Source organism: Cebus imitator, unplaced genomic scaffold, assembly GCF_001604975.1.
Source record: "Cebus imitator isolate Cc_AM_T3 unplaced genomic scaffold, Cebus_imitator-1.0 Scaffold38, whole genome shotgun sequence".
Classification (NCBI taxonomy): domain Eukaryota; kingdom Metazoa; phylum Chordata; class Mammalia; order Primates; family Cebidae; genus Cebus; species Cebus imitator.
The window spans coordinates 9,358,831-9,384,444 of NW_016107353.1; the positions used below are offsets into that span (position 1 = coordinate 9,358,831).

Here is a 25,614-nt window from a genome sequence, read left to right on the forward strand (position 1 = left end):
TTCAAAGAACCAGCTTCTGGTTTCACTGATTTTCTCTACTGGCTGCTTTCACAGCATGTTTTTGAGGGCACTCATGGTTTCCATATGACCTACTGAATGATCAACAGGTCATTCATCTTTATTACTGAGCATACTCAGCATTCTAATTGTGGATATACTATAATTTGTTTATCCATTAGCCTACTGAGAGACACTTGGGTTTTTCCAGTTTTGTTATTATGAATAAAGCTGCTATGAACATTTCTGTATATGTATATGTTTTCATTTCTCTTGGGTAAAATAGCAGTAGAATTTGTGGTCATATGATAAATGTATGTTTAACTTTATATGACACTGTCAAACAGTTTTCCAAAGTGCCTGTATGATTTTGTATTCCCAACAATATATTACTATGAATTCAAGCTCCTCCACATCTTCACTAACATTGCATACTGAAGGTCTTTTTGGTCTTAGCTGTTCTAGTGTGAGTAGTATCTCATTGTGATTTTCATTTCTCTAATGACTGATGTTAAGCATCTTTTCACATGCCTACTGTATATTAATATATCTTCTTTTCTGAAGTGTCTAAAACTCTTACCAATTTTTAAAAATTGGATTGTCGGCCAGGCGTGGTGGCTCACATCTGTAATCCCAGCACTTCAGGAAGTCAAGGTGGGTGGATCACCTGAGGTCGGGAGTTCGAGACCAGCCTGGCTAACATGGTGAAACCTCATCTCTACTGCTAAAAATACAAAAAGTAGCTGGGCATGGTGATGCACATCTGTAATCCCAGCTACTTGGGAGACTGAGGCAGGAGAATTGCCTGAACCCAGGAGGTGAAGGTTGCAGTGAGCCAAGATCGCACCACTGCACTCCAGCCAGAGTGACAGATCGAAACTGTGTCTCAAAAAAAAAAAATTGGATTGTCGAGTTGTATGGTGTTCTTAATAAAACAATGTTTGAATAAAAGTCTTTTGATAGAATGTTTTGAGAATATGTTCTTGCTGCTTGTAACCTTTTTCACTTTTTAAATGACATCTTAACAAAAGCAGATTTAAAAGTTTAAATCCAATTCAGAAAATTTTTCTCTTATGGTAACTGCTATTTGTGTCCTATGAAATCAAAATCATAACCAACCTCAAGATCATGAAGAGGTTTTCCAATGTCATCTTCTAGAAAATTTGGAGTTTTATATTTTGGTCTATGATTTATTTGGAATTAACTTTTGTGTATACTGCGAGGTAAGGTTACATTTTTTTGCCCCAATATAGGTATCTAGTTGTTTGTTTCAAATTCACTGATAGCAGGCTTTATTATTTACATCCTTTTAATTACTTTGGGTTTAATTTGCTTTCTTTTCCTAACTTCATAAAGTAGAAACTGTGATTACTGATCTTAAACTTTCTTTTATATATTTAAGCATTTAAATCTATAAATTTCTCTTTAAGTTCTACTTATCCCACAAATTAGCTGCATCCCGCAAGTTTTGTGGTATGTTCTCATTTTCATTCAGTTTAACATGTTTTCTAATTTGCTTTGTAATTTCTTGGCCAACTGGATTTAGAAATGTTAATTTCTAAATACTTGGAAATTTTTCAGAAATCTTTCTTCTTTTCTAATTTATGTCAGATAACATATTTGATTTCAATGCTTTTGCATTTATTAAAACTTGTTTTATGGCCCAACATATGGTTTATCTTGGTAAATGTTCCAAATGCACTTGAAAAGATGTGTGCCACTGCAGATGATATATAAATGTCAACTAGGTAAAGTTGGTTGATAGTCTCGATCAAGTTACTGTCAACCAGAAGGAAGTGGTGAAATCTCCAACTGCAACTGTGGATTTGTGCATTTCTCCTTCAACTCTGTCAGTTTTGCTTTATATATTTGGAAGACCTGTTAGTAGGCCCGTAATACTGAAGATTATATCTTCTGGATGAACTGATCTTTCATCATGATGAAGTATACCTCTTTCTCACTACCAACAGCCCTTATCTTGAAGTCTACTTTGTATAATATTCATATGGCCACTACAGCTTTCTTAGGAGGGTTTGCATGTTATATCCTTTTCCATCCTTTTATTTACTTTTAACCTATGTCTTCATATTCAAAGTGGATTTCCTGTAGTAAACATATAGTTGCATTTTTATTTTTAAATCCAGCCTATCTCTGGCTTTATTTAGAGTAAGACCATACACATTTATTGTAATTACTGGTATGAGTGGGTTTAGGTGTACCATCTTCTGTTTTCTACTTTTTCTATCTGTTCTCTGTTCCTGTTTTCCCCTTTCTCTGGCCTCTTCTGGGTTAACTGAGTATTTTAGTAATCCACTTTATGCCACTACTGCCTTGTTTTATTTCTTGGTGGCTGCTCTAGAGTTTAAAATACCCTCAGTTTATCAAAAGTTACTGTCAAATGATATACTAATAAATGTAAGATTCTTACTACTACATCCTCCCCTTGTCTTATTTCATATATTTTACTTCTATATGTTATAAACTCCTAAACATCATTTTTCTATAAATGGCCAATTATTTTTTAAAAATTAAAAATAAAACATATACCATTTATAATGCTCCTTATTCAGTTTTGTAGGTCTGAGTTTATATCTGAAATAATTTTCCTTCAGCCTAAAGAACTTCTTTTATCATGTTTTGTAGTACAGATCTGTTGATGGCAAAATTTATCAGATTTTGTCTGAAAATGTCTTTATTTAACCTTAATTTATTGAAGAATATTTTTCCTAAATATCGAATAAGTTAACATTTTTTTTTTTCTTCCAGGACTTTGAATGTTGTTCCAATTGTCTTTTGGCTTGCAGTATTTCTGATGAGAAATCAATAGACATTCTGATCTTTCTTTCCTTCTAAATAATGTCTTCTTTCTCTTAATAAAATTTTTCTTTTTATTATTGGTTTCCAGCAATTTGATTATTATGTGTACCTTGCTCTGGGTTTATGTTCTCCCTGCTAGAGATTCATTAAACTTCGTGACTCCGTGGGTTTACATGTTAATTAAATACAAAAGACTTGTAGCCATTTAAATGTTTCTGTTCCCCCTTTCCCTTTCTAGGATTCCAGTTACATGCGTAAGTCTAAATGACATTATCCCACAGGCCAACTTTGACTCTTCATTTTCTCAGCCTTTTTTTTCCTCTGTTCCAATCTGGGTGGAGAAATTTAAACTGCTTTGTTGATTATATTCTCTTTGAGGGAACTAACATTGGAATCTCAGGCCTTACTAGATTGAAATTATAGACAGTGTAAATGCAAGAGCTGGGCAAGATGGCTGACTAGACACAGTCAGGTGGAACAGCTGCCACCAAGGGACGGACAATTGGTGCTCTCCTAACAGATCTTTAGAGGGAAGGCACTAAGAGTGGAAAGAGGAAAAGCACAGAAGCTGGGCTAAAGAGGAGGAGGCTGGGACCCCTGCATGGGGATATTACACAGGGGAACAGTGAGTTGAACTGGCAAAAAACAACCAGCTACTGCCACAGGCCTCTGGAATTCCAGGAGGAAGAGACTGCTCAACCACTGTGAGTTGGCATGGAGAGCTCCTGTGCCAACAATGCCCTGGGAGTGATACTAGGCATGAAGAACAGTGGACCTTCCCCTGTCCTAAGCAACCACCTCCACCTGCTAAGAGGGCACACACAGTCCTGTATCCGCCAGCGCCAAGTCCCTATGCTTACACTACCCACCAGTGCCATGGCACGCACAGTCACCAGCAGGGCTCCCCTATATCCCTCCCCCAGGTGGCTGTGCTGCCTCTGCTGCTGCTGTGAAGTCCCAAAGGCTGGCATCCCAGACTGGCTAGCATCCTGTTACAGTGGGCAAGTGTGCATCCTGCTATGCTGCTGCTGCTGGCATGTGAAACTGAGGATGGATCCTGCTGCCATCACCCTATAAAACACTTTGACTGGCACTACCCATTGCAGTGTCGTAGCCAGTGGCCCTGGAGCACCTTGGCCCCTTACCCAGTACAGTCAGTTTCTAACCTCAAGAGCCAGAGAACAAAGTCAGGGCTGATACCAGCTCCCAGGAGCAAGCAGTCCAGGAGTTATGAGCTGAGCCTTGGCTCCCTAAAATCTTCCAGAAATGAAGCCAGTTGATTAAATCTACCTTATATGACAATCAAACCCTCAGGGTCATCGCATAGGAGAAAAGAAAAAAAAAAAACATGCAGAGAACAGCAGCTTCAAAGGATGAAGATCATCAGCCCACAAAGATGAAAAAGAACCAGCGCAACAACTTTTGACAACTCAAAAAGCCAGAATGCCTTCTTTCCAGTAAGGGTTCTGAACTGAGCTGAAATGGCTGAAATGACAGAAATAGAAATCAGAATATGGATAGGAATGAAGATCATCGAGAAGCAGGAATACACTGAAACCCAATCCAAGGAAGCTAAGAAGCACAATAAAATGATACGGGAGCTGACAGACAAAAACAGCCAGTATAAAAAAGAGTGTAACCAACTTGATAGAGTAGAAAAACATACTGCAAAAATTTCACAATGCAATCCTTAGAATTAATAGCAAAGTAGACTCTATGGAAAGAATCACAGAGCTTGAAGACAGGCTTTCTAAGTAAGACAAGAATAGAGAAAAAACACCTTGGGAGGCTGAGATGGGTGGATCGCTTGAGATTAGGAGTTTGAGACAAGCCTGGCCAACATGGTGAAATCCCATCTCTACTAAAAATACTAAAAAAAAACTTAGCCAGGTGTGGTGGCGCATCCCTGTAATCCTACCTACTCGGAAGGCTGAGGCAGGAGAATCGTTTGAACCTGGGAGGCAGAGGTTGCAGTGAACTGAGATTGTGCCACTGCACTCCAGCCTGGGCAGCAGTGAGATTCTGTCTCAGAAAAAAGAAGAAAAGAATAGAGAAGAAAGAATAAAAAGGAATAAACAAAACCCCCGAGAAATAGGGGATTATGTAAAGAAACCAAATCTGCAACTCACTGGTGTCCCTGAAAGAGATGGGAAGAATGGAAGCAACTTGGAAGACATATTTTAAGATATCATCCACGAGAACTTCCCCAACCTAGAAAAAGAGACCAACATTCAAATTTAGGAACTGCAGAGAAACCCAGTAAGATACTTCACAAGATCATCCTCAAGACATACAATCATCAGATTCGCCAAGGTCGAAATGAAAAAAAAAAAAAAAAAAAAAAAAAAAAAAAAAAAAAAAAAAAAAAAAAAAAAAAAAAAAAAAGGCAGCTAGAAAGGTCAGGCCACCTACAAAGGGGAAGTGCATCACACTTAACAGCAGGCCTTTAAGCAGAAACTCTATAAGCCAAAAGATATTGTGGCCAATACTCAACTCATTTTTTTTTTGAGACAGAGTCTTGTTCTGTCACCCGGGCTGGAGTGTGATGGCATGATCTCGGCTCACTGCAACTTCTGCCTCCCGGGTTCAAGAGATTCTCCTGCCTCAGCCTCCCAAGTGGCTGTGATTATAGAAACGTGCCACCACGCCAGGCTAATCTTTTAAATATTTTTAGTAGAGACGGGGTTTCACCATGTTGGCCAGGCTGGTTTTGAACTCTTGACCTCAAGTGATCCACCCACGTTGGTTTCCCAAAGTCCTGGGAGTACAGGTGTGAGCCACCTTGTCCGGCCTCAACATTCTTAAAGAAAAGAAATTCCTATCCGGCCAAACTAAGCTTCATAAGTGAAGGAAAAATAAGATCTTTTTCAGACAAGCAAATGCTGAGGAAATCTGTTACCACCAGACCTGCCTTACAAGAGCTCCTGAAGGAAACACTAAGTATGGAAAGACCATTACCAGCCACTACAAAAACATACTTAAGTACACAGACCAGTGAGACACTATAAAGCAACCACACAAAGAAGCCTGCATGATAACCAGCTGCTATCATAATGACAGGATCAAATCCACACATCAATACTAGCCTTTAATGTAAATTGGCTAAATGTCCCGATTACAAGGCACAGGTTGACAAGGTGGATAAAGAACCAAGATTCGATGGTATGCCAACAGACTCATCTCACATGCAATTACATCCAAAGGCTCAAAATAAAGGGATAGAGAAAAACCTACCAAGCAAATGAAAAACAGAAAAAAAGAGGGGTTGCAATCCTAAATCAGATAAAACAGACTTAAAAAAAAGAAAGAAAGAAAAGACAAGGGCATTATATAATGGTAAATGGTTCAATTCAGTAAGAAGACCTAACTATCCTAAATATATATGCACCCAACACAGGAGCACCCAGATTCACCAAGCAAGAGCTCAGAGACCTTCAAAGAAACTTAGACTCCCACACAATAACAGTGGGAGAATGCAATACCCCATGACAGTGTTAGATCATTAAGGCAGAAAATTAACAAAGATGCTCAGGACCTAATCTCAGCACTGAACCAAATGGACCTGATAGACATCTACAGAACTCTCCACCTAAAAACAACAGAATATACATTCTTCTCATCACCTCATGGCATATACTCTAAAATCAACCACACAATTGGACACAAAACAATCTTCAGCAAATGCAAAAGAACTAAAATAATAACTACTTTCTTGGACCACAGTGCAATAAAATTAGAAATCAAGACCAAGAAAATCGCTCAAAACCATACAATTACATGGAAATTAAATAACCTGCTCCTGAATGACTTTTCAGCAAATAATGAAATTAAGGCAAAAATCAAGAAGTTCTTTGAAACTAATGAGAACAAAGAGACAATATACCAGACTCTCTGGGACATAGCTAGTGTTAAGAGGGAAGTTTACAGCACTAAACACCTACATCAAAAAGTTAGAAAGACCTCAATTTACAAAGTACATCACAACTAAAAGAACTAGAGAATGAAGAGCAAATCAACTCTAAAGCTAGCAGAAGACAAGAAATAACCAAAATCAGACCTGAACTGGAGACTGAGACACACAAAAAACCATTCAAAAGATCAATAAATCCAGGAGTTGGTGTTTTGAAAAAAAAATTAGTTATCTATTTAATAGACAGCCAGCTAGACTAATAAAGAAGAGAGAAGATCCAAGTAAACACAATTAGAAACAACAAAGAAGATATTATCACTGACGCCACAGAAATATGAATACCTCTATGGACACAAACTAGAACATCTAGCTGGAATGGATAAATTCCTGGACATATACACTCTCCCAAGACTGAACCAGGAAGAAATTGAATCCCTGACCAGACCAATAATGCGCTCTGAAATTGAATCAGTAATAAATAGCCTACCAACAACAACAACAACAAAAAAGCCAAAACCAAATGGATTCACAGCCAAACTCTACCAGGTATACATAGAAGAGCTGGCTCCATTCCTACTGAAGCTATTCCAAAAAACTGAAGAAGACGGACTCCTTCCTAACTCATTCTGAGGCCAGCATCATCCTGATACCAAACCTGATGAAGACACAACAACAATAATAGCAAAAACCTCAGACCAATATTGTTGATGAACATTGATGCAAAAATCCTCAAGAAATACTGGTAAACTGAATCCAGCAGGAAATCAGAAACTTATCCACCACGATCAAGTAGGCTTTATCCCCGGGTTGCAAGGTTGGTTCAACACATGCAAATCAATAAATGTGATTCATCACATAAATGGTACTAAAGACAAAAACCATATGATCATCTTAATCAATGAAGAAAAGGCTTTTGATAAAATTCCATATCCCATCATATTAAAAAAAAACTTTGACTAAACTAGAAGTTGAAAAAACATATCTCAAAATAGTAAGAGTCACCTAGGACAAACCCACAGCCAACATCATACTGAATGGGCAAAAGCTAGAAGCATGCCGCCTGAAAACTTGCGTAAGACAAGGATGCCCTCTCTTACCACTCCTATTCAACATAGTATTGGAAGTTGCAATCAAGTCAGAGCGATCAGGTGAGAGAAAAAAAGAAAGGGCATCCAAATAAGAAGAGAGGAAGTCCAACTATCCCTGTTTGCAGACAGCATAATACAATATCTAGAAAACCCCACAGTCTTGGCCCACAAGCTCCTTAAGCTGATAAACAACTTCAGCAAAGATCCAGGATACAAAATCTGCATAAAAAAATCACTAGTATTCCTATACACCAACAACAGTCAAGCTGAAAGCCAAATCAGAAATGCATTCCCATTCACAACTGTCACAAAAAGAATAAAATACCTAGGTATACAGCTAACCAGGGAGGTGAAAGATCTAAGGAAAACTACAAACTACTGCTCAATGAAATCAGAGGTGACACAAACAAATGGAAAAAGATTCCATGCTCATGAATAGGAGAAATCAATATTGTTAAAATGGCCATAATGCCCAAAGCAGTGTATAGATTCAATGTTATTCCCATCAATCTGCCAATGACATTCTTCATGGAAGCAAAAGAAACTATTTTAAAATTCATACAGAACCAGAAAGAGCCTAGACAACCTAAGCATAAAGAGCAAAGCTGGAGGCATCAGGCTACCAACTTCAAACCATACTACAGGGCTACAGTAACTTTATGGTACTGGTATAGAAACATACACACAGACCAATGGAACAGAATAGAGAGCCCAGAAACAAGGCCACACACACCTACAACCATCTGATTTTTGACAAAGCTGACAAAAACAAGCAATGGGGAAAGGACTTCCTATTCAATAAATGTTGCTGGGATAACTGGATGTCATATGCAGAAGATGGAAACTGGACCCCTTCCTTACACCACAGACAAAAATCAACTCAAGATGGATTAAAGATTTAAATGTAAAACGCAAAATGATAGAACCCTGGAAGACAACCGTGGCAGTATCATTCAGGACATAGGCATGGGCAAAGATTTCATGACAAAGATGACAAAAGCAATTGCAACAAAGCAAAAACTGACAAATGGGATCTAATAAAACTAAAGAGCTTCCGTATAACAAAAACTATCCACAGATTAAACAAACAACCTACAGAATGGGGGAAAATTTTTGCTAACTATGCATCTGACAAACGTCTAACAGCAAGCATCTATAAGGAACTTATATTATTTACAAGAAAAAAACAAGCCCATTAAAAAAGTGGGCAAAGGACATAAACACTTTTCAAAAGAAGACATACACATGGCCAACAAGCATATGAAAACAAAGCTCAGCATCACTGATCATTAGAGAAATGTAAATCAAAACCATAATGAGATTATCATCTCACACCAGTCAGAATGGCTATTACTAAATCATCAAAATATAACAGATGCTGGTGAGGCTGCAGAGAAAAAGGAACCCTTATACACTGTTGGTGGGAGTGTAAATTAGTTCAACTACTGTGGAAAGCACTGTGTTGATTCCTCAAAAAGCTAAAAGGAACCACCATTCAACTCAGCAATCCTGTAACTGTGTATATACCAAAAGGAATAGAAATCATTCTATCATAAAGACACATGCACACATATGTTCACTGCAGCACTATTCACAATAGCACAGACATGAAATTAACCTAAATGTCCATCAATGGCAGACCAGATAATGAAAATGTGGTACATATGCACCATGAAATACTATCCAGCCATAAAAAAGAATAAGATCATGTCCTTGACAGGAAGATGAATGGAGCTGGAGGCCATTATCCACAGCAAACTAACGCAGGAACAGAAAACCAAATACCACATGTTCTCCCTTAGCAGTGGGAGATAAATGATGAGAACATATGGAAACATAGAGGGGAACACCACACAGTGGGGCCTACCTGAGGGTGGAAGGTGGAAGGAAAAAGAGGACAAGGAAAATTAACTATTGGGTTCTAGGCTTAAAATCTGGGCAATGAAATCATTTGTGCAACAAACCCCAGTGACAAGAGTTTTACCTATATAACAAACCTGCACAAGTAACCTTGAACTTAAAAAAGAAAGAAAATGAATATTCTAAAATAGAATACTGTAATAGGAAGAACAAGGACTCATTCTTTACTGAAAATAATCAGCCGGGCGTGGTGGCTCACGCCTGTAATCACAGCACTTTGGGAGGCCGAGGCGGGCGGATCACGAGGTCAAGAGATCGAGACCATCCTGGCCAACATGGTGAAACCCCGTCTCTACTAAAAATACAAAAATTAGCTGGGCGTGGTGGCGTACGCCTGCAGTCCCAGCTACTCAGGAGGCTGAGGCAGGAGAATTGCTTGAACCCGGGAGGCAGAGGTTGTAGTGAGCCGAGATTAAGCCACTGTACTCCAGCCTGGCACCTGGCGACGGAGCAAGACTCTGCCTCAAAAAAAAAAAAAATTTATTTTGAATAATTAATTGGTTATTAGGGGAGAGGAGAAAAAATTTAAAAAAGCAAAACCAGGGATATTTTGGTTTAGGAAATAAACCAAAGGAAAAAAATCTCGAGTTCGAGTTTAATTGTATCACCAACTCAATTTTTAATAAACAGTTTAATTATAATATACAAGAAGAAATTATTCATATTTAAAGAATTTCTCACTTTGAGAGGCCAAGGCAGGTGGATCACCTGAGGTCGGAGTTCGAGACCAGCCTGGCTAACATGGTGAAACCCCATCTCTACTAAAATAAAAAATTAGCCAGGTGTGGTAGCACATGCCTTAGTCCCAGCTACTTAGGAAGCTGAGGCAGGAGAATCACTTGAACCAGGGAGGCGGAGGCTGTAATGAGCTGAGATCAAGCTACTGCACTCTAGCCGGGGTGACAGAGTGACACTCTGCCTCAAAAAAAAAAAAAAAAAAAAAAAAGAATTTCTTCCCAGTTATCTTTCCACATTAATTTTTTTGAAAACAGGCAGGAGGTAAATAGAGTCAGAAAATCTGTCTTGTCACTAGTTATATGACCCAGAGAAAATGCTGGAAGAATTCTTCCTCTTTGTTTTTACTACCATAATTCTTGTCCCAAAATACTCTTCTGATGCTTACGTAAGACAATGTACAGAAAGTGTTCTCAACTACTATTATTAGAATTACCTTGCTGATTCTGGATCCAAAATCAGGGCTTCTATTGCATGAGATATCAGTAAACAGCTCTGCTGCTGTCTGGATTGATGTTAAGGTTATACACAAAAACAGAGAAGAAACCCCCTATAGGTTTCTATTATCTGAATATTAAATGGGTTAAGATTTAACGATTGCCTAGTGAAGGTAATCATAATGTTAGCAACTTGAATGGTCTGGGGCTGTAACTTTTATATCAATGTGTAAGGGATATACATTGTCTCTAACAGTGATTCTCAAACTCTGTTCCAAGAAGGGTACTTCAGAGGCTACTACTGTGGGAAGGGGAAACTAAGTGACAGGCCCTGTGATTCAATCATAGCAACTCTGATTTTAGATATAGGGGTTTTTCATAACAGTTTGAGACAAACAAATAAAGGTTTCACCAATAAAAGTTAAAAAACAAAAACAAAAACAGAGTGGTCTAAGGAGTCTTTATCCCAGAAGTTCCTAATCTAGAGCTCAAGGGGTCTGACAACTCCCTTGAACTTATATGCACATTTTGGTTGTGTGTGCACATACACATTTTGTAGGGCAGAGGGCCCACAGCATTCACTGGGTTTCAATCAGTAAACTAAATGCCAAGAACTACCGACTAGTTAAGTCCTACAACTTAAAAAAAGAATTTCAATTCCTTCCTTTCAAAAGTAATTTGAAGTTACTAATAAGAAAATACAGCGAACTTAGGAAGGATTTAAAAGTGACAAATAGGCTGGGTGCAGTGGCTCACTCCTATAATCCCAGCACTTTGTAGGCTGAGGCAGGCTAATCACTTGAGGCCAGGAGTTTGAGACCAGCCCAGCCAACATGGTGAAACCCTGTCTCTACTAAAAATACAAAAAGCCAGGTTATGGTGGCATGTGCCTGTAATCCAGCTACTAGGGAGGCTGGGGCAGGAGAATCAGTTGAACCCAGGAGGCTGAGTTTGCAGTGAGCCAAGATCATGCTACTGCACTCCACCTTAGGCAACAGAGTGAGACTGCAACTCAAAAAAAAAAAAAAAAAAAAAAAAGTGACAACTAATGCTACTGAGGAGATCATTAATAAAGGAGATGAAACATGTTTTTTGGTAGGAAAATGTGTTTAGTTGTCTGTTGTAGCTCAAGTGAGCACAGATAAGCAACACTGGCTTTGCATGTTGCTTTGGATGCACTTCCTGAATATAAAAAAAGACACCTTTGAGTTACCATTTTTTGTTAAAATCCTGGGTAAAGTTAAAAAGTAAGATAATTCTGCTCAAAGATTTCAAAGGGGAAACTATATAATAAATTTGTAGGCTTATCTAATATGTATTTTGTAGGTAAGCACAGCTGACGTAGTCTATATTTAAAAGAAAACTTAAAAAAAAAAAAAAAACAAACAAAAAAAAACAAGAAATACTGGGTCAAGCTTGGGATATAGTTCGACGTTCCTCAAAGTTGCTGAGTCAGCATCAAAAGAGGCCTGGTAAAGATCCCCATATCGAGAAGCAAGGCTCCGAAATTCCTCCATGGACTGTTTCATCTATTAAAAAATGTATCAGTTATGACAAACAAACATGCTATCATTATTATATAAACAACACAAAAATCAAAACATTAAAAAAAGCACCTTCAAACAATAACAATTCAAAAAATACTCCAATATTTTCATTGTCATTCCATTCATTTTTATAAACTTCATTAAATAAAAACAAAAATGGCAAATGGCAAATGAAACTATACATGTTCACAAGATTATTACATATGACATATAGAAACAAAAAAAATTTGTATTTTAGATTCAAGTTCCACTAAAATAATTTAGTTATAAACATTCTGAAGTCTTTTAAAAAATTCTATGTCCTTTCTCTTTATATAAATATCTAGCACTCATAGATACCATTAATTACTTTATTATTCTAATAACACATCAGTCTATTTGGCCAGACAGCTGAGTTAATAAACATTTATGATAATATCTGAGTTAAACCACTGATTTTAAATTTCACAACTTTTTATCTTATAACTAACTTCAAAAACCTCTTCAAAAACCTCTAAAGTGTAAATAAAAAGTGCACTGAAAGTTAAGACCTGCCTGATTGGAGATTCGACCACACCTCTGAAGGTCATTTCCTAGGGTCATGGCAATTGTTGTGGCAATTGCAGGTGGGGGGCTTGTTTTTAGGCTATTACAAGTACAGATAAGTTGAGAGAAGGCTTGTAGAAGGTCAATCCTGAGTTTTACAAATTCACATTGAAAACTTAAAGGATTCAGTGGTGTGCTAGCTGCCTGAAAAAAAAAAAAAAAGAGAGATATTTAAGACAAAGTAAACATAACAGTGAGATGGGGCAGTACCAAGTATTTATAAGTTTGTGGTCAAGTACAGTAGTTCTCTAACAACACTGATGGATAAAGACCTAAATGATAAAAAGAATAATGTAATATTAGAATGAAAAACATTGTTATTAAACACCAGCTCTGAAAAACTGTATGTACTATCACTAGTCATAGGTTCCTTACTTCCTACATTCACAATATGTGGGTTGTCAAGAACATCATCAAGAAGGTAATCACATGAAGAATGCTTCAAGGACATTACCATCCCCCAAAATCCCCTATTTGCTACCTTTCCAATCTGAAATTCCCATCACTGGAACCTTGAAAAGTTGGGGGCAGAAAGAGAAAGAAAGATAAGGGCAGGAAAAATATGTTTCTAGACAGTCGCAGCTTTAAATAAAGGAACACTGCCTCAAAGTTACCCTCTTCTACTGCTAGCCCAAATTTCTTTTTTTTTTTTTTTGAGACAGGGTATCGTTCTGTCACCCAAGCTGGAGTGCAGTGGCGCAATCATATCTCACCGCAGTCTCAACTTCCTGGGCTGAAATGATCCTCCTACCTGAGTTTCCTGAGTAGCTGGGACTAAGGGTGCGCACCACCATGCCCAGATAATTTTTTTGTAGAGACGGGGTCTGACTATGTTGCCCAGGCTGGCCTCAAACTCCTGTAGCCCAGATTAATTTTAAAAACAATTTCTGGGCCAGGTGCGGTGGCTCATGCCTGTATCCTGCCACTTTGGGAGGCCGAGGTGGGCGGATCATGAGGTCAGGAGTTCGAGACCAGCCTGACCAACATGGTGAAATGCTGTCTCTACTAAAAATACAAAAATTAGCTGGGCCTGGCAGTGCACACCTGTACTCCCAGCTACTCAGGAGGCTGAGGCAGGAGAATCACTTGAACCCGGAATGCGGAAGTTGCAGTGAATCGAGATTGTGCCAGTGCACTCCAGCCTGGGCAACAGAGTGAAACTCCATCTCAAAAAGAAAAAAAAATGTCTGACTAGACACTTCAGAAAGCACAGAGAGGCCACCAAGGAAGAAGAGGTTCTAACACACAAATTTAAATTTTGATGAGGATGGAGAGGTGTCAGGGGTAAGTCTTGGGTAGCATTAGCTAGGTAGAAAAGGTAAAAAAATGGTAAGGCAAGCCAGGGTGGGCAGAGAACTAAGAAAACCTTCAACTGTTTAGCAACTGTCCTAGTGGAGATCCTAGCACTGTGTTTTTAACAAAAGGCACACACTAAAAATGTACTAATTTAACAATAAACGAAGGCATAGTGAAAATCTTCCTCTATGACGTGACCCATTTAAAACATGCTGAGGCTGTTTCTTAAATACTATCTCACATTAGTCTTTTAGCAAAAGAGCCAGATATGGTTTTGGGTTTCTAGAAGTCAGTTACAAATATTATCTATATGGCCAATTTTACCTCATATTGACCTTAGTATAGCTGTCTTTACTATTAAATGTCAAATGATCTGTTTTATTATTTGGTAGCATTCACATTTTACTCCACAAATTTAGTAAACCACTCACCACATCCTTTTAAAGAACGTATGCTTGCTATAGTATTATTCTCAAACTGCAAAGGCCCTTGATGAAACATTTTATGTAAGGTAGAGGTAATAACTATACTTAATATATTTAATTCTGTGGTTTTCCATGTTCAGAATATTTTGTTGTAATCATGAACAGCACAGATCAGGACATTAAAGCGACTACTTCAATTGTTTTTAATTTCTTAGATGAGATCTGATTTGCTGTTATAGGAAGATAAATCCCCCGCCTCCTCTGCCTCTTACGCTGCTATTTGCTGTTTTAAATTTATGTTTCTCAGCAACTTCAAAAGGGGCAGGGGTACAAGCAGGTTTACATGATACTGTTATATAAATACTACTAACCATCTTAACAGACAAAAAATACTGGCAATATTGTTCTACTTTGAAAGAGAAGTAAGATGTTGTAGTGAAGATCTGCTGCTACTCTGGATTTATCTCTAACAAGAAATATTTATTGATGATAACCTTAAAAGTGATTGTGCCATCCCAGACCATGCTATACCGAAGGAAAGCACTGTTACATACAGTACATGTGTTCAAAAAGAACACAGAAAGAGAGACAGATTTGTGGTAAAGGTCAAAGACTTTTACTTAAAAGGTAATATAATCCAATAACAATGAGAGATGTTTAAGAAATAAAATTTAGACTACAGAAGTGTGAATAATGCCAATGAAAAATAAAGGGATCTCATTTCCCTTTCTTTCCACTGGGGCTAAAGCTTTAACAGAGGTTGGGTTCTAACATCAGGTGACAATCAAAATTACCCCTGAAAATTCCTCAGGAATGAGTTATTTCCAGTTATTTCAACAAAGCCAGATGAAGAAACAACAAACTCAGAATTCTTTTCTAATGCTCATTCTGGAATACAAGCTCACTGAGAAGAATGGCTGGCAGAATTGTCTCCACTATGCAAATAGTTATTTTTTTTTTTTGCTAAACATATACAGTACAGTCAAATTTGTGTTAAACACGCATATTAGTATTTCGCTGAATTTCTGATTTGTATTACATATATTGTTTTCTAAGCAGACTCGCTAAAGAAATCACTATAGCTGGAAAAAAGCTACCTGATAAGCTCATTGTATTATTGTGAAAGAAGTCTCCAGAACTTTTCTCATCTTGCAGAACTGAAACTTTATGCTCATTAAACAACAAACTCCCCCTTTCCCTTTGCCTCAAGCCCCTGGCTACCACTATTCTACTTTCTGTTTTTATGAATTTGACTACTTTAGATATCACATAAGTCGAATCATATAGTATATGTGTTCTGTGACTGGCTTATTTCACTTAGCATAACGTCAGTTTTTAAAAAAATAAGCCAAGCCTAAAGCTAGAGTAAGCTAGATTAAACCAGCCCTCCTGCTAAGACCAACTGGGAAAGTAGAACGAAGTATTAAAAGTATCTATGTGAAAGCACTGAAGAACCACTAAGCTACTAAGGAACTGTGGAGCCAAAATCATGAAGAGAAGGGAAACCCAAAAAGGTAACACTGACATGCACTAATTTGAAAACTGCAACTGAAAAGCTGAGCAGAGCTTTCGGCAGTCAGTCCCCTAAAACTAGAAAGGATTATGGAAAATACTTCAGGCTTTCTGCTGTAACCTCAAAGAACTATGCCCTAGGAATCAGGAGAACCCAAAAACATGCTGGCTCTCACAAAGACTGAAGTCTAGCTTTCAGTCAGTTCAATCCTTGGCTAAATTAAGGTGATCTGTCCTTAGCCTAAGTGCCTGTCAAAAGCAAAGAAAAATAATTTAAGGTTCTGATAATGTAATACCTATCAATTTTTAAACGCACTGTCCAAAACTCAATAAAAAATAACCAAGCGGCCAGGAGTGGCGCCTCACGCCTATAATCCCAGCACTTTGGGAGGCCCAGGTGGGCAGATCATGAGGTCAAGAGTTAGAGACCAGTCTGGCCAACACAGTGAAACCTGGTCTCTACCAAAAATACAAAAACATTAGCTAGGTGTGGTGGTGCACAGCTATAAGCCCAGCTACTTGGGAGGCTGAGGCAGGAGAACTGCTTGAGCCCAGGAGGTGGAGGCTGCAGTGAACTGAGATTGTGCCACTGCACTCCAGCCTGGGTAACAGAAAAAGACTCCATCTCAGAAAAAAATAAAATAAAATAACCAAGCATGCAAAAATGACAAAACTCCCCAAGCCAAGAGCGGGAAAAAAAAAAAGGTCAAAAACACAAACAACAATAAATCCAGATACCAGAGATATCAGATATGAACTTTAAAATAACTATGATTAATATGTTAAAAAAATTAAATGACAAGATAGAGAAACCTAGTTGAAAAGTGGAAAATATAAAATAACCCAATGGAAATTCTGGGACTAAAAATATATTAGGTTACTGCAAAAGTAATTATGATTTTTGCCACTATTTGTATTAATAAATGAAATTAAGAATGTAATAAATGGGTTTAACAGCAGATTAAACAGTGAAAAAAATTAATGGACTAGAAGATAGGTCAGGAGAAAACATCTAGAGGAAAATACAGCGAGATAAAAAGACGGAAAATGTAGAAGAGAATGTAAGAGATATATGAAACTTGGTAAAAAGAATTAACGTAGGTCCAACTGGAACCAAAAAAAAAAAAAAAAAAAAAAGGGACAGATGCAATATCTAAAGAAATAATGGCCAGGTACAGTGATTCATGCCCGTACTTTGGGAGACTGTAATCCCAGCACTTTGGGAGACTGGCTCGAGGCCAGGAGTTCAAGACCAGCTTGGGCAATAAACCAAGACCCCATCTCTACCAAAAGTAAAAAAAAAAAATTAGCTGGGTGCAATGGAAGAGTTTGAGGCTACGGTGAGCTATGATCATGCTGCTGTACTCCAGCCTGGGCAACAGATTGAGACCCTTGTCTCAAAAAAAAAAAAAAAAAGAAAAGAAAAAGGAGAGAGATAATGGCCAAATATTCCAAAATGGATCAGTCAACAAGCCATGTATTCGAAAAGCTCTACAAAAGGCAATTTGCATTTAGTGCTGGTTAAACTGGAAACCAACATGGGCAACTGGTTAGCAGTTACCTACTAAAGCTGAACCTAAGTATATCCTATGATGAAGCACTACCACCTAGAAGAAAGGTACATCTGTATCAAAAGTCATGTATAAGAATGTTCATAACTGACTTATTCTTAACAGACTCAAACTGGAAATAACCCAAATATTCCTCAACAATAAAATGGTAAATAGATTGTACAACAGTCACCCAATGGAATACTCTGCAGCAATAAAAATAAATGAACAATTGCCATACACAACAAAAAGCATGAATGAATCATAATATATAGACAGTGCTGAGCAAAAAAAGCTAGAATCAAACGAATAATACTGCATGCTTTAAATAATGTTGGAAAACAAGGCAAAACTAAGCCATAGTTTTAGAAATGAAAACAGTGGTTACTTCTTGGGAGAAAGACAAAGGTAGTAACTGGAATGGGGATGGAGTAGAGAAATCAACATAAAATACACACCACTTAAAAAAACATGAGTATCTTAGATTACACTAAAATTAAAAACTGCTATTCATCAGAATATAAAAAGCAGGAAAAAAAGCCACAAATCAGATAATATCTGCATTTCATACAACCTACAAAAGATTAGTATTCAGAACATATAAAGTACTCTTATAAACCAGTAAGAAAAGACACACGAACTAGTAGGAAAATGAGCAAAAATCTTCAGCAGGAGCTTCACATAAAATAAAACACAAATGGCCAAACATATGAAACAAATGTCTAATTGTATTAGTAATCTGGGAAAAGCCAATCATAAGCTTTAGAACCTACCAGACAAAGAGAAAAATGTAGGGCAACAGGAACCCTTATACACTGTTGGGAGAACTGTAAACTTGTAAAGCCACTGGGGGAAACCTGGTATTAGCTAGTCAATTTAAAGATGCACATAACCTGTGCAATTCCACTCTTAGGTAACATCTTACAGCAATATCTCTAAACAGGAACAGGAATATTCCTAGCATTTCAGGAGATTAGGTATTTAGCTGCTGACCATTACTGCCAGTAGCAATGCCCCCCAACTCCCCATCACTGTGACAAACAGAAACATCCACACACACTTCTAAATTGGAGCAAGGGGCAGATACGCAGCTCTGACTGAGGTTCACTGCCCTAGAGAAGGGTTTTCAACCTGACTACTACTGACATTCTGAACTAATTCTTTGTTGAGGGGAGCTTTCCTGTGCATTGCCTCTGCACTACATACCAGTAACAACTGGACAAGTGGTGAGAACCAAAAAAGGCTCCAGATACTGTCAAATATCCCCTGGAGGATAAAACCATCCCTGGTTGAGAACCACTGTCCTAGACAAACCTTTGCATTAAGTGCATCAAAAGATATGTACGACAATGTTCAGAGCAGTATGTTGGTAACAGCAAGAAACTGGAAAAAATCAAAATGCTTATCAATACTAGAATGGGAAAATAAATTGATGTATATTCTTATGATGCAAGACTATATTGCAGGGAAATTGTCCTACAGCTTCCTGCAACAAAATGGATGAATCTTAAGAACATAATTTAGATGATCAAAGCAAATCAAAGAAAAATATGATTCCTTTTTATATAAAATTCAAAGACAAGCAACATAAAACAGAACCTTGCTTAGAGTTACAAAAAAGCATGCTGAAATTATAAAGAAAGACCTGGGTGTGGTGGCTTATGCCTGTAATCCTAGAACCTTGGGAGCCTGAGGCAGGTGGATCACCTGAGGTCAGGTGTTCGAGACCATGGCAAACATGGTGAAACCCCATCTCTACTAAAAATATAAAAATTAGCCGGGCATGGTGGAGAGCACCTGTAACGCCAGCTACTCAGGAGGGTGAGGCAGGAGAATCACTTGAATCTGGGAGGTGGAGCTGCACTGAGCCAAGATTGTGCCACTGCACTCCAGCCTGGTGACAGAGCTAGACTCAAAAAAAATAATAAAAAAAAAGAAATTATAAAGAAAGGCAATGAAACAGTAAACACAAGATTCAGAGTACTGGTTACCTTTGTGGGAAGGAAACAGTATACAAACATGGAGGCTCACATAAGAATTTTACCTTTTTTTTTTTTTTTTTTTTAGAGACAGGGTCTTGCTATGTAGCCCAGGCTGAAGGGTAGTGGCTATTCACAAGCATATAAGAATTTTAAAGGCAATGGTAATGTCCTATTTTCTAACTGGGTGTTTGGATATTTGTTGTATTTTTTAATGCCTTACATAACATATATGTAGTTATTATGCCTATTCAATATTTAATAACAAAAATTAAAAATAAATGATTTTTTTTAAAACCTCACTATTGTAGGCAGAATGCTAAGCTGGTTCCTCTGGTTCAAGTCCCCTGGTATCCACACCTTACGCAGGCTGATTATCACTAATTTGAAAACCTAAAATCTGAAATGATCCAAATTCTGAAATGATCCAAAATCTGAAATTGACGTAATGTTCAAAGAAAATGTTCATTGGAGCATTTCAAATTTTGAATTAGGAAGACTCAACTAGCATAATGCAAATATTCCAAAAATCCAAAAAAAAACTCAAAATACAAAACACTCCTGGTTCCAAGCATTTTACATAAGGAATACTAAAGCTACAGCATCTTCTTTTGAAGGTGGGTAGTACCTACAACTTGCTTCTAACTAATGGAATATGACAAAAATTATGAGATCTGGAGGATATAGTTTAGGTCCCTAATGAATTGACTTTATATTAGTAGAAAGGGAGATCATTCTGTGTGAATCTGATCTAATCAGTTGAGGCCATTAAAAGAAGGTGAGAGATTCTCTTTCTGGTCTGGAAGAACCAAGCTTCCACAAGTTCTGCAACTGCAAGGAAATATATTCTGCAACAAATCCATGATCTTAGAACAGGACTCAGCCTCTTTGAGCCTCAGATATCTGTGACTGGCCCTCACAGACACCTTGATTGCAGTTTTGTGATACCATGAGCAGAGGACCCAGCTAAGCCATGCCTGGACTACTACTACTACTTATTTTTATTTTTTTGGAGACAGAGTCTCACTGTGTTGCCCAGGCTGGAGTTCAATGGCGCAATCTTAGTTTACTGCAAACTCTACCTCCTGAGTTCAAGAAATTCTCCTGCCTCACCTTCCTTAGTAGCTGGGATTATAGGTGTGTGCCACCATGCCTGGCTAATTTTTTTATTTTTAGTAGAGACAGGGTTTCACCACGTTGGCCAGGCTGGTCTTGAACTCCTGGGCTCAAGCGATCCTCCCATCTTGGCCTCCCAAAGGGGTGGGATTACAGGCATGAGGCCCCACGTCCAGCCTATGCCTGGATTTTTGATCCATAGGAACTGTGAAATAATAAATAGGTAATTGTTTTAAGCCACTAAACTTGTGGTAACTTGTTACACAGCACAGAAAACTAATATAAACAATTTTTTATAATTTTTATTCCTAAGAACAAGGTAACTCTATCATTAATCACTGTACTGAGAAATTAAACACCTAATTTCTATCGGGTCTATCGGGTCTCCACAGGCAAAGAATTTTGAACTTCTGTTTATGTGGCTGAAGCAGATAAAAGGCATAATCCTCAAAGCTGTACAATTTCAGGTATGGCTAATTCACATCAGTAAGTTAAAAGGAGCAGTCCCTGCTCATATTTACTCAGTTAAAAACACAGAAAGCAACTGTCAAATCCACACTTACCAAATGAACAGGTTAAAAAAAAAAATCCTCAAAAAACACTGAGAATATACAGAACAATCAGAGTTGTGGGAAGTTTCCAGTAACTGAGGATCATGCTGCCTTCCCCTATAGACTACACTCAATCATTTCCTGTTTTTCTTAATCCTAAAAGCACAGTGTTTGGCATATAGCAAGTGCTTATGATATGTGGAATAAAATAACTCCACTTCAAAAGGAGAATATCTGAGGCCTAATGACCTACCCAAAGTCATACTGTGTTAATGGCAGAACCACAACTAAGACAAGGTCTCCTCTCTGTCAATCAAGTGCTTTCTTTCTATGTCAGAGTTCAGTCCTTAATTATTGTCAAGCCTTATTAAATACACATACCACACGAATCATTAACTGAGTATTAAAATTCAACAGAATTTTTCATAAAATTAATTCCATCTGCCTCATTGTGTTCTTATCATTTATGGTACTCAATAATTAACAATTTTCTGCTCTACATAAACTAGAAAATGAAATGATTCTATTGATCTGAACGAGTAATTGTACCTTTTACTTTTCTGAGGCATTTATTAGACTAATATAGGAAACAACAATCTCTTCCCAGAATAATCAAGAGGAAAGAATCAAAGTAGTTAGTGCTACCCTTTAAGATGGAAAGGAGCCTGTATTACTGTTTTAAACAACTATCAATCAATCCTAGTAAAAAGAAATATATATATATAAAATGCTTCAAAATGTATGTGCCTCACAGTAGTCTGAATAGTCTCTTTAGTGTGACACCTGCTTGTTCTACTTGGAAACATTTCGAGATAGCTCACCATTAAAAATATTTCAGGTACTAAAAGTTTTATGGTCCCATCTCAATATATACAATTCTTAAAGTCATGTGACAATATTTTAAAAATGTTTAATGTTGATTATATAACCTCTTTACTTTTAAGGGGAAAAAGCCCTTGCATTAATATAAAAATTGCTTATTTTAAGAAACAGGTTCTTACTTAGGAATATAACTAATTTCAAGGAAACATAAGGATTTGCCTTCTTTGCAACTCTTTCATTTTCTTGGCTGAGAAAACAGAAATTGTAGCTAGCAAATGGTTAGCTAGTGGAGTAGGAGGATATCACAGAGAGGCACAAAGTTGGACACTAGAATCTCTGATAATTTCTCTTTATCTATAAAGCAAGAAACTCTAGTTACTTAGTCTGTAGCTGCCAGGTATGAGATGAGGTCAGGGGTTTATGTTTGATGGTGATACTGATGCAGGCTGGAATCTTACTAATATGAGTCTGTACAGGGAGGATCCTATCTCCACACCACTTACCCCTTCTACACGGATTCAGCAATCCTCTTCACATGTGGTACCCAGTTCTTTATAACAAGAAAATAATAAACTTTTATCAATCTAAGAATGTTAAAAAGGGGGAAAGGTTAAGGGTTTATTTCCATGACCTATTTCTTATGTTGCTATTGCCAAATATACATCAGCAGGTTTCTCAAGTTAGCTGTAATAGGACAATCGAAAAAGAGAAGGGAGAGAATTCTCACACAAGTCATCATCACCAAAGGTGAATTAAGAGGACTTACTGTTAAGGAAGCAATCCCCTTGTGATAGAATTTTAAAGACTCAGCAATGCAAGAAAGTGCTGAACTATAGTTTTCCTCTTGCAACCCAGTGAGACACTGCTCTGCATGTGAGAACTCCTTCAGACTATTTAGCCAGAAGTAGAAGTGTTCTGAGGCAACCTGAGTCAGCAAACTCTGATAAAGCTCTTTGGCCATGTCATGATTACCCTAAAAACAAAAAACATAAAGAAAAAAAACAGGAGCACATGGTGAGGTTCTTATATTTGAAAGAGTTGAGGCAGCAGCTAACAGAGAAACCCAAACCTTGCATAAGTCTGAACAATCATTTCTCATATTATATAATTCTCTGAGACTCTGTCTAAATATTTCTTCAGAGAAAATATGCTGAGTTGCTTTTATGTAACATAATGCTTGAAATTCTTTACTAAAGCAGTTCCAAAGAGAAAATGAATGGAATTAACTATAAACCAAGTCTAGAACTTTAGCCCAAAATACAGAAAGTATAAATGTTATTCTGGATGAACTATTTAGTGGGTGAGAGAAACCCCAGGGGAGAAGGCATAGTTGTTGGGAGAAATGTAAATACCAGTTAATGCCTGGGGCCAGGGATGCTCAATGTCCTGCAATGCTTGAGACAGATCAGTATAATGAAGAACTGTCCTGCCAAGAGTGTGTGCTTCTCCCCCATTTGAGAAGCAATGCAAAATTAAGAACATGCACTTCAATCACCTAGAGTAATGCTTTCTCAAACTTTGGTCTCTGGACTTATCCCAAAAGGAATTTTTTAAATATATTTTAGTAGAGACAGGGTTTTGCTATGTCAGCCACGCTGGTCTCAAACTCCTGGCCTCAAGAGATTTTCCCGCCTTGGCCTCCCAAAGTGCTGGGATTACAGGCGTGAGCCACCCCACTGCTGGCTAGGATTTCTGTACTAACCAAGGTTTCTATTTCCTCTCAAACAAAATTAATAAAGCTTGTTAGACTTTCCATATGGCTCAGAAGAGTACAGCATACTAAAGCTCTCCCATTTCTACTTAAGAATGACAAGGTTCGGGGGAGGAACAAAGATGTGGTATACTGAGAAAGACAGACAGAAACAGCAGGTGGTAAGTGGCCTTGGTTAGGACAACACAGAGCAAAATGAAAGTAGCACTAGCAACCTACAACCAGAAAGGGCCCAGATTTTAACTTCCTCATTACTAATAACAATATATATACCATTCATTTATGATAAAAGTTAAAAATCAGGCCCTTTCCTTCCTCATCTTCAGAACCCATGACTAAAAGGTACTTCCACCTTTATTTTTAGTTTGACTATGATTAATAATCATATAATTGAAGGTACATGACCTGACATTTCCACCAACCCAATTCACTCAGAAAGGTAACACATACCATTCTGGAAGCCTGTCTGGCAATACGGTATACAGTCCATCCATTGGAGACACTTTCAAGTTGCTGCTTAATCACTGCCTTTACTTCCACAGATAATGCCTTCTGACTTGCTACAAAAATCACAGTAGCCAAACTCACCTAACATCGGGCAAGTAGAGAACCAAGAAAATAATTTAATTTTATCCGGTGTCATACATAACCTACCCCAAAGAGAGGAAAACTAATTACAGCCCACTGCAAAAGAACAAAATTTGTTTTCCATTGATATTTAATTTTTTATTTTGAAGTCATTAAGTAATGTATTCTGTTCACTCAGAGCACTCTTTATAACAGCAAATAACTAGAAGCAATGTCCATAATGTGGATACATACATTAAATAACTTATAATCCACAATGAGATACATAAGTAAAATGGATAAACTAGATATATTTACCAATATAGATGACAAGCAAAATAGGCAAGAATATGCAAAATGCAAAAGATTACAAGTAGTATAATGTTTATATACAATTTAAAATATGCAAAATAATACTGAATATTACTTAGGGATATACACTTTGGTAGTAAAAGAATAACAGGCATGAGAACGAGAAATACCCAAATTCAGGATAGTGGTTACCTCTGAGAGAAGGCAGGAGACGCTATCAGCAAGGTACACAGGGGGCTTCAACTAAACAGGTAATATCTTTTTCTTAAGCTAGATAATGAATGCAAGAGTTTTCACTGTATTATTCCTTAGATTTTTTATCTTAAAGTGGTACTCACAAAAAGGATATAAGGGCCGTTAGTTCAAAATACAATTTCAATAAAAAATAAACTTAGCTAACTGCCTGTTAATATTTCAAAGCTGATTCATATAAAGATCCATATATATTTTAATAACTGTATGATGTCATCCCCTTGACCACAGCCACCTGGTCATCAAGGTAACCTTTTCTAGCAGCAAATGATAAGATGGGGTCAATCTTTTATACAATTCCCTCTGGAGGATTAAAACAGGCTTGAATAAGTCATTTCATTATGTTTTTTCCCACATTCTACATTCAGATGAACGGAACAACATAGAGTGGCGACCTTACAACTTTCATTTCATTTACAACTATTTAGAATGTACCCTACTCTCAGTCCTGAAGAACTTTTCAACTAAACATTTTACAACTTCCA

The 25,614-nt window shown here is 37.5% G+C and overlaps 1 protein-coding gene across 3 annotated transcripts in view; it reads right to left on the reverse strand.

Annotated features, from left to right (window-relative positions):
* INTS7 (integrator complex subunit 7) overlaps positions 1–25,614 on the reverse strand; it is a 95,920-nt gene that overhangs the window by 11,947 nt on the left and 58,359 nt on the right. For 2 of the 3 annotated variants that reach the window (XM_017525596.1, XM_017525594.1), the window contains exons 12-16: positions 24,449–24,586; positions 23,054–23,260; positions 12,986–13,180; positions 12,330–12,433; positions 10,904–10,972 (exon numbers count right to left, since the gene is read on the reverse strand). In XM_017525596.1, the coding sequence (XP_017381085.1) occupies positions 10,904–10,972; positions 12,330–12,433; positions 12,986–13,180; positions 23,054–23,260; positions 24,449–24,586 (713 nt within the window). The remainder of the gene's footprint in view (positions 1–10,903; positions 10,973–12,329; positions 12,434–12,985; positions 13,181–23,053; positions 23,261–24,448; positions 24,587–25,614) is intronic. The other variant, XM_037737406.1, reaches the window with a different exon arrangement.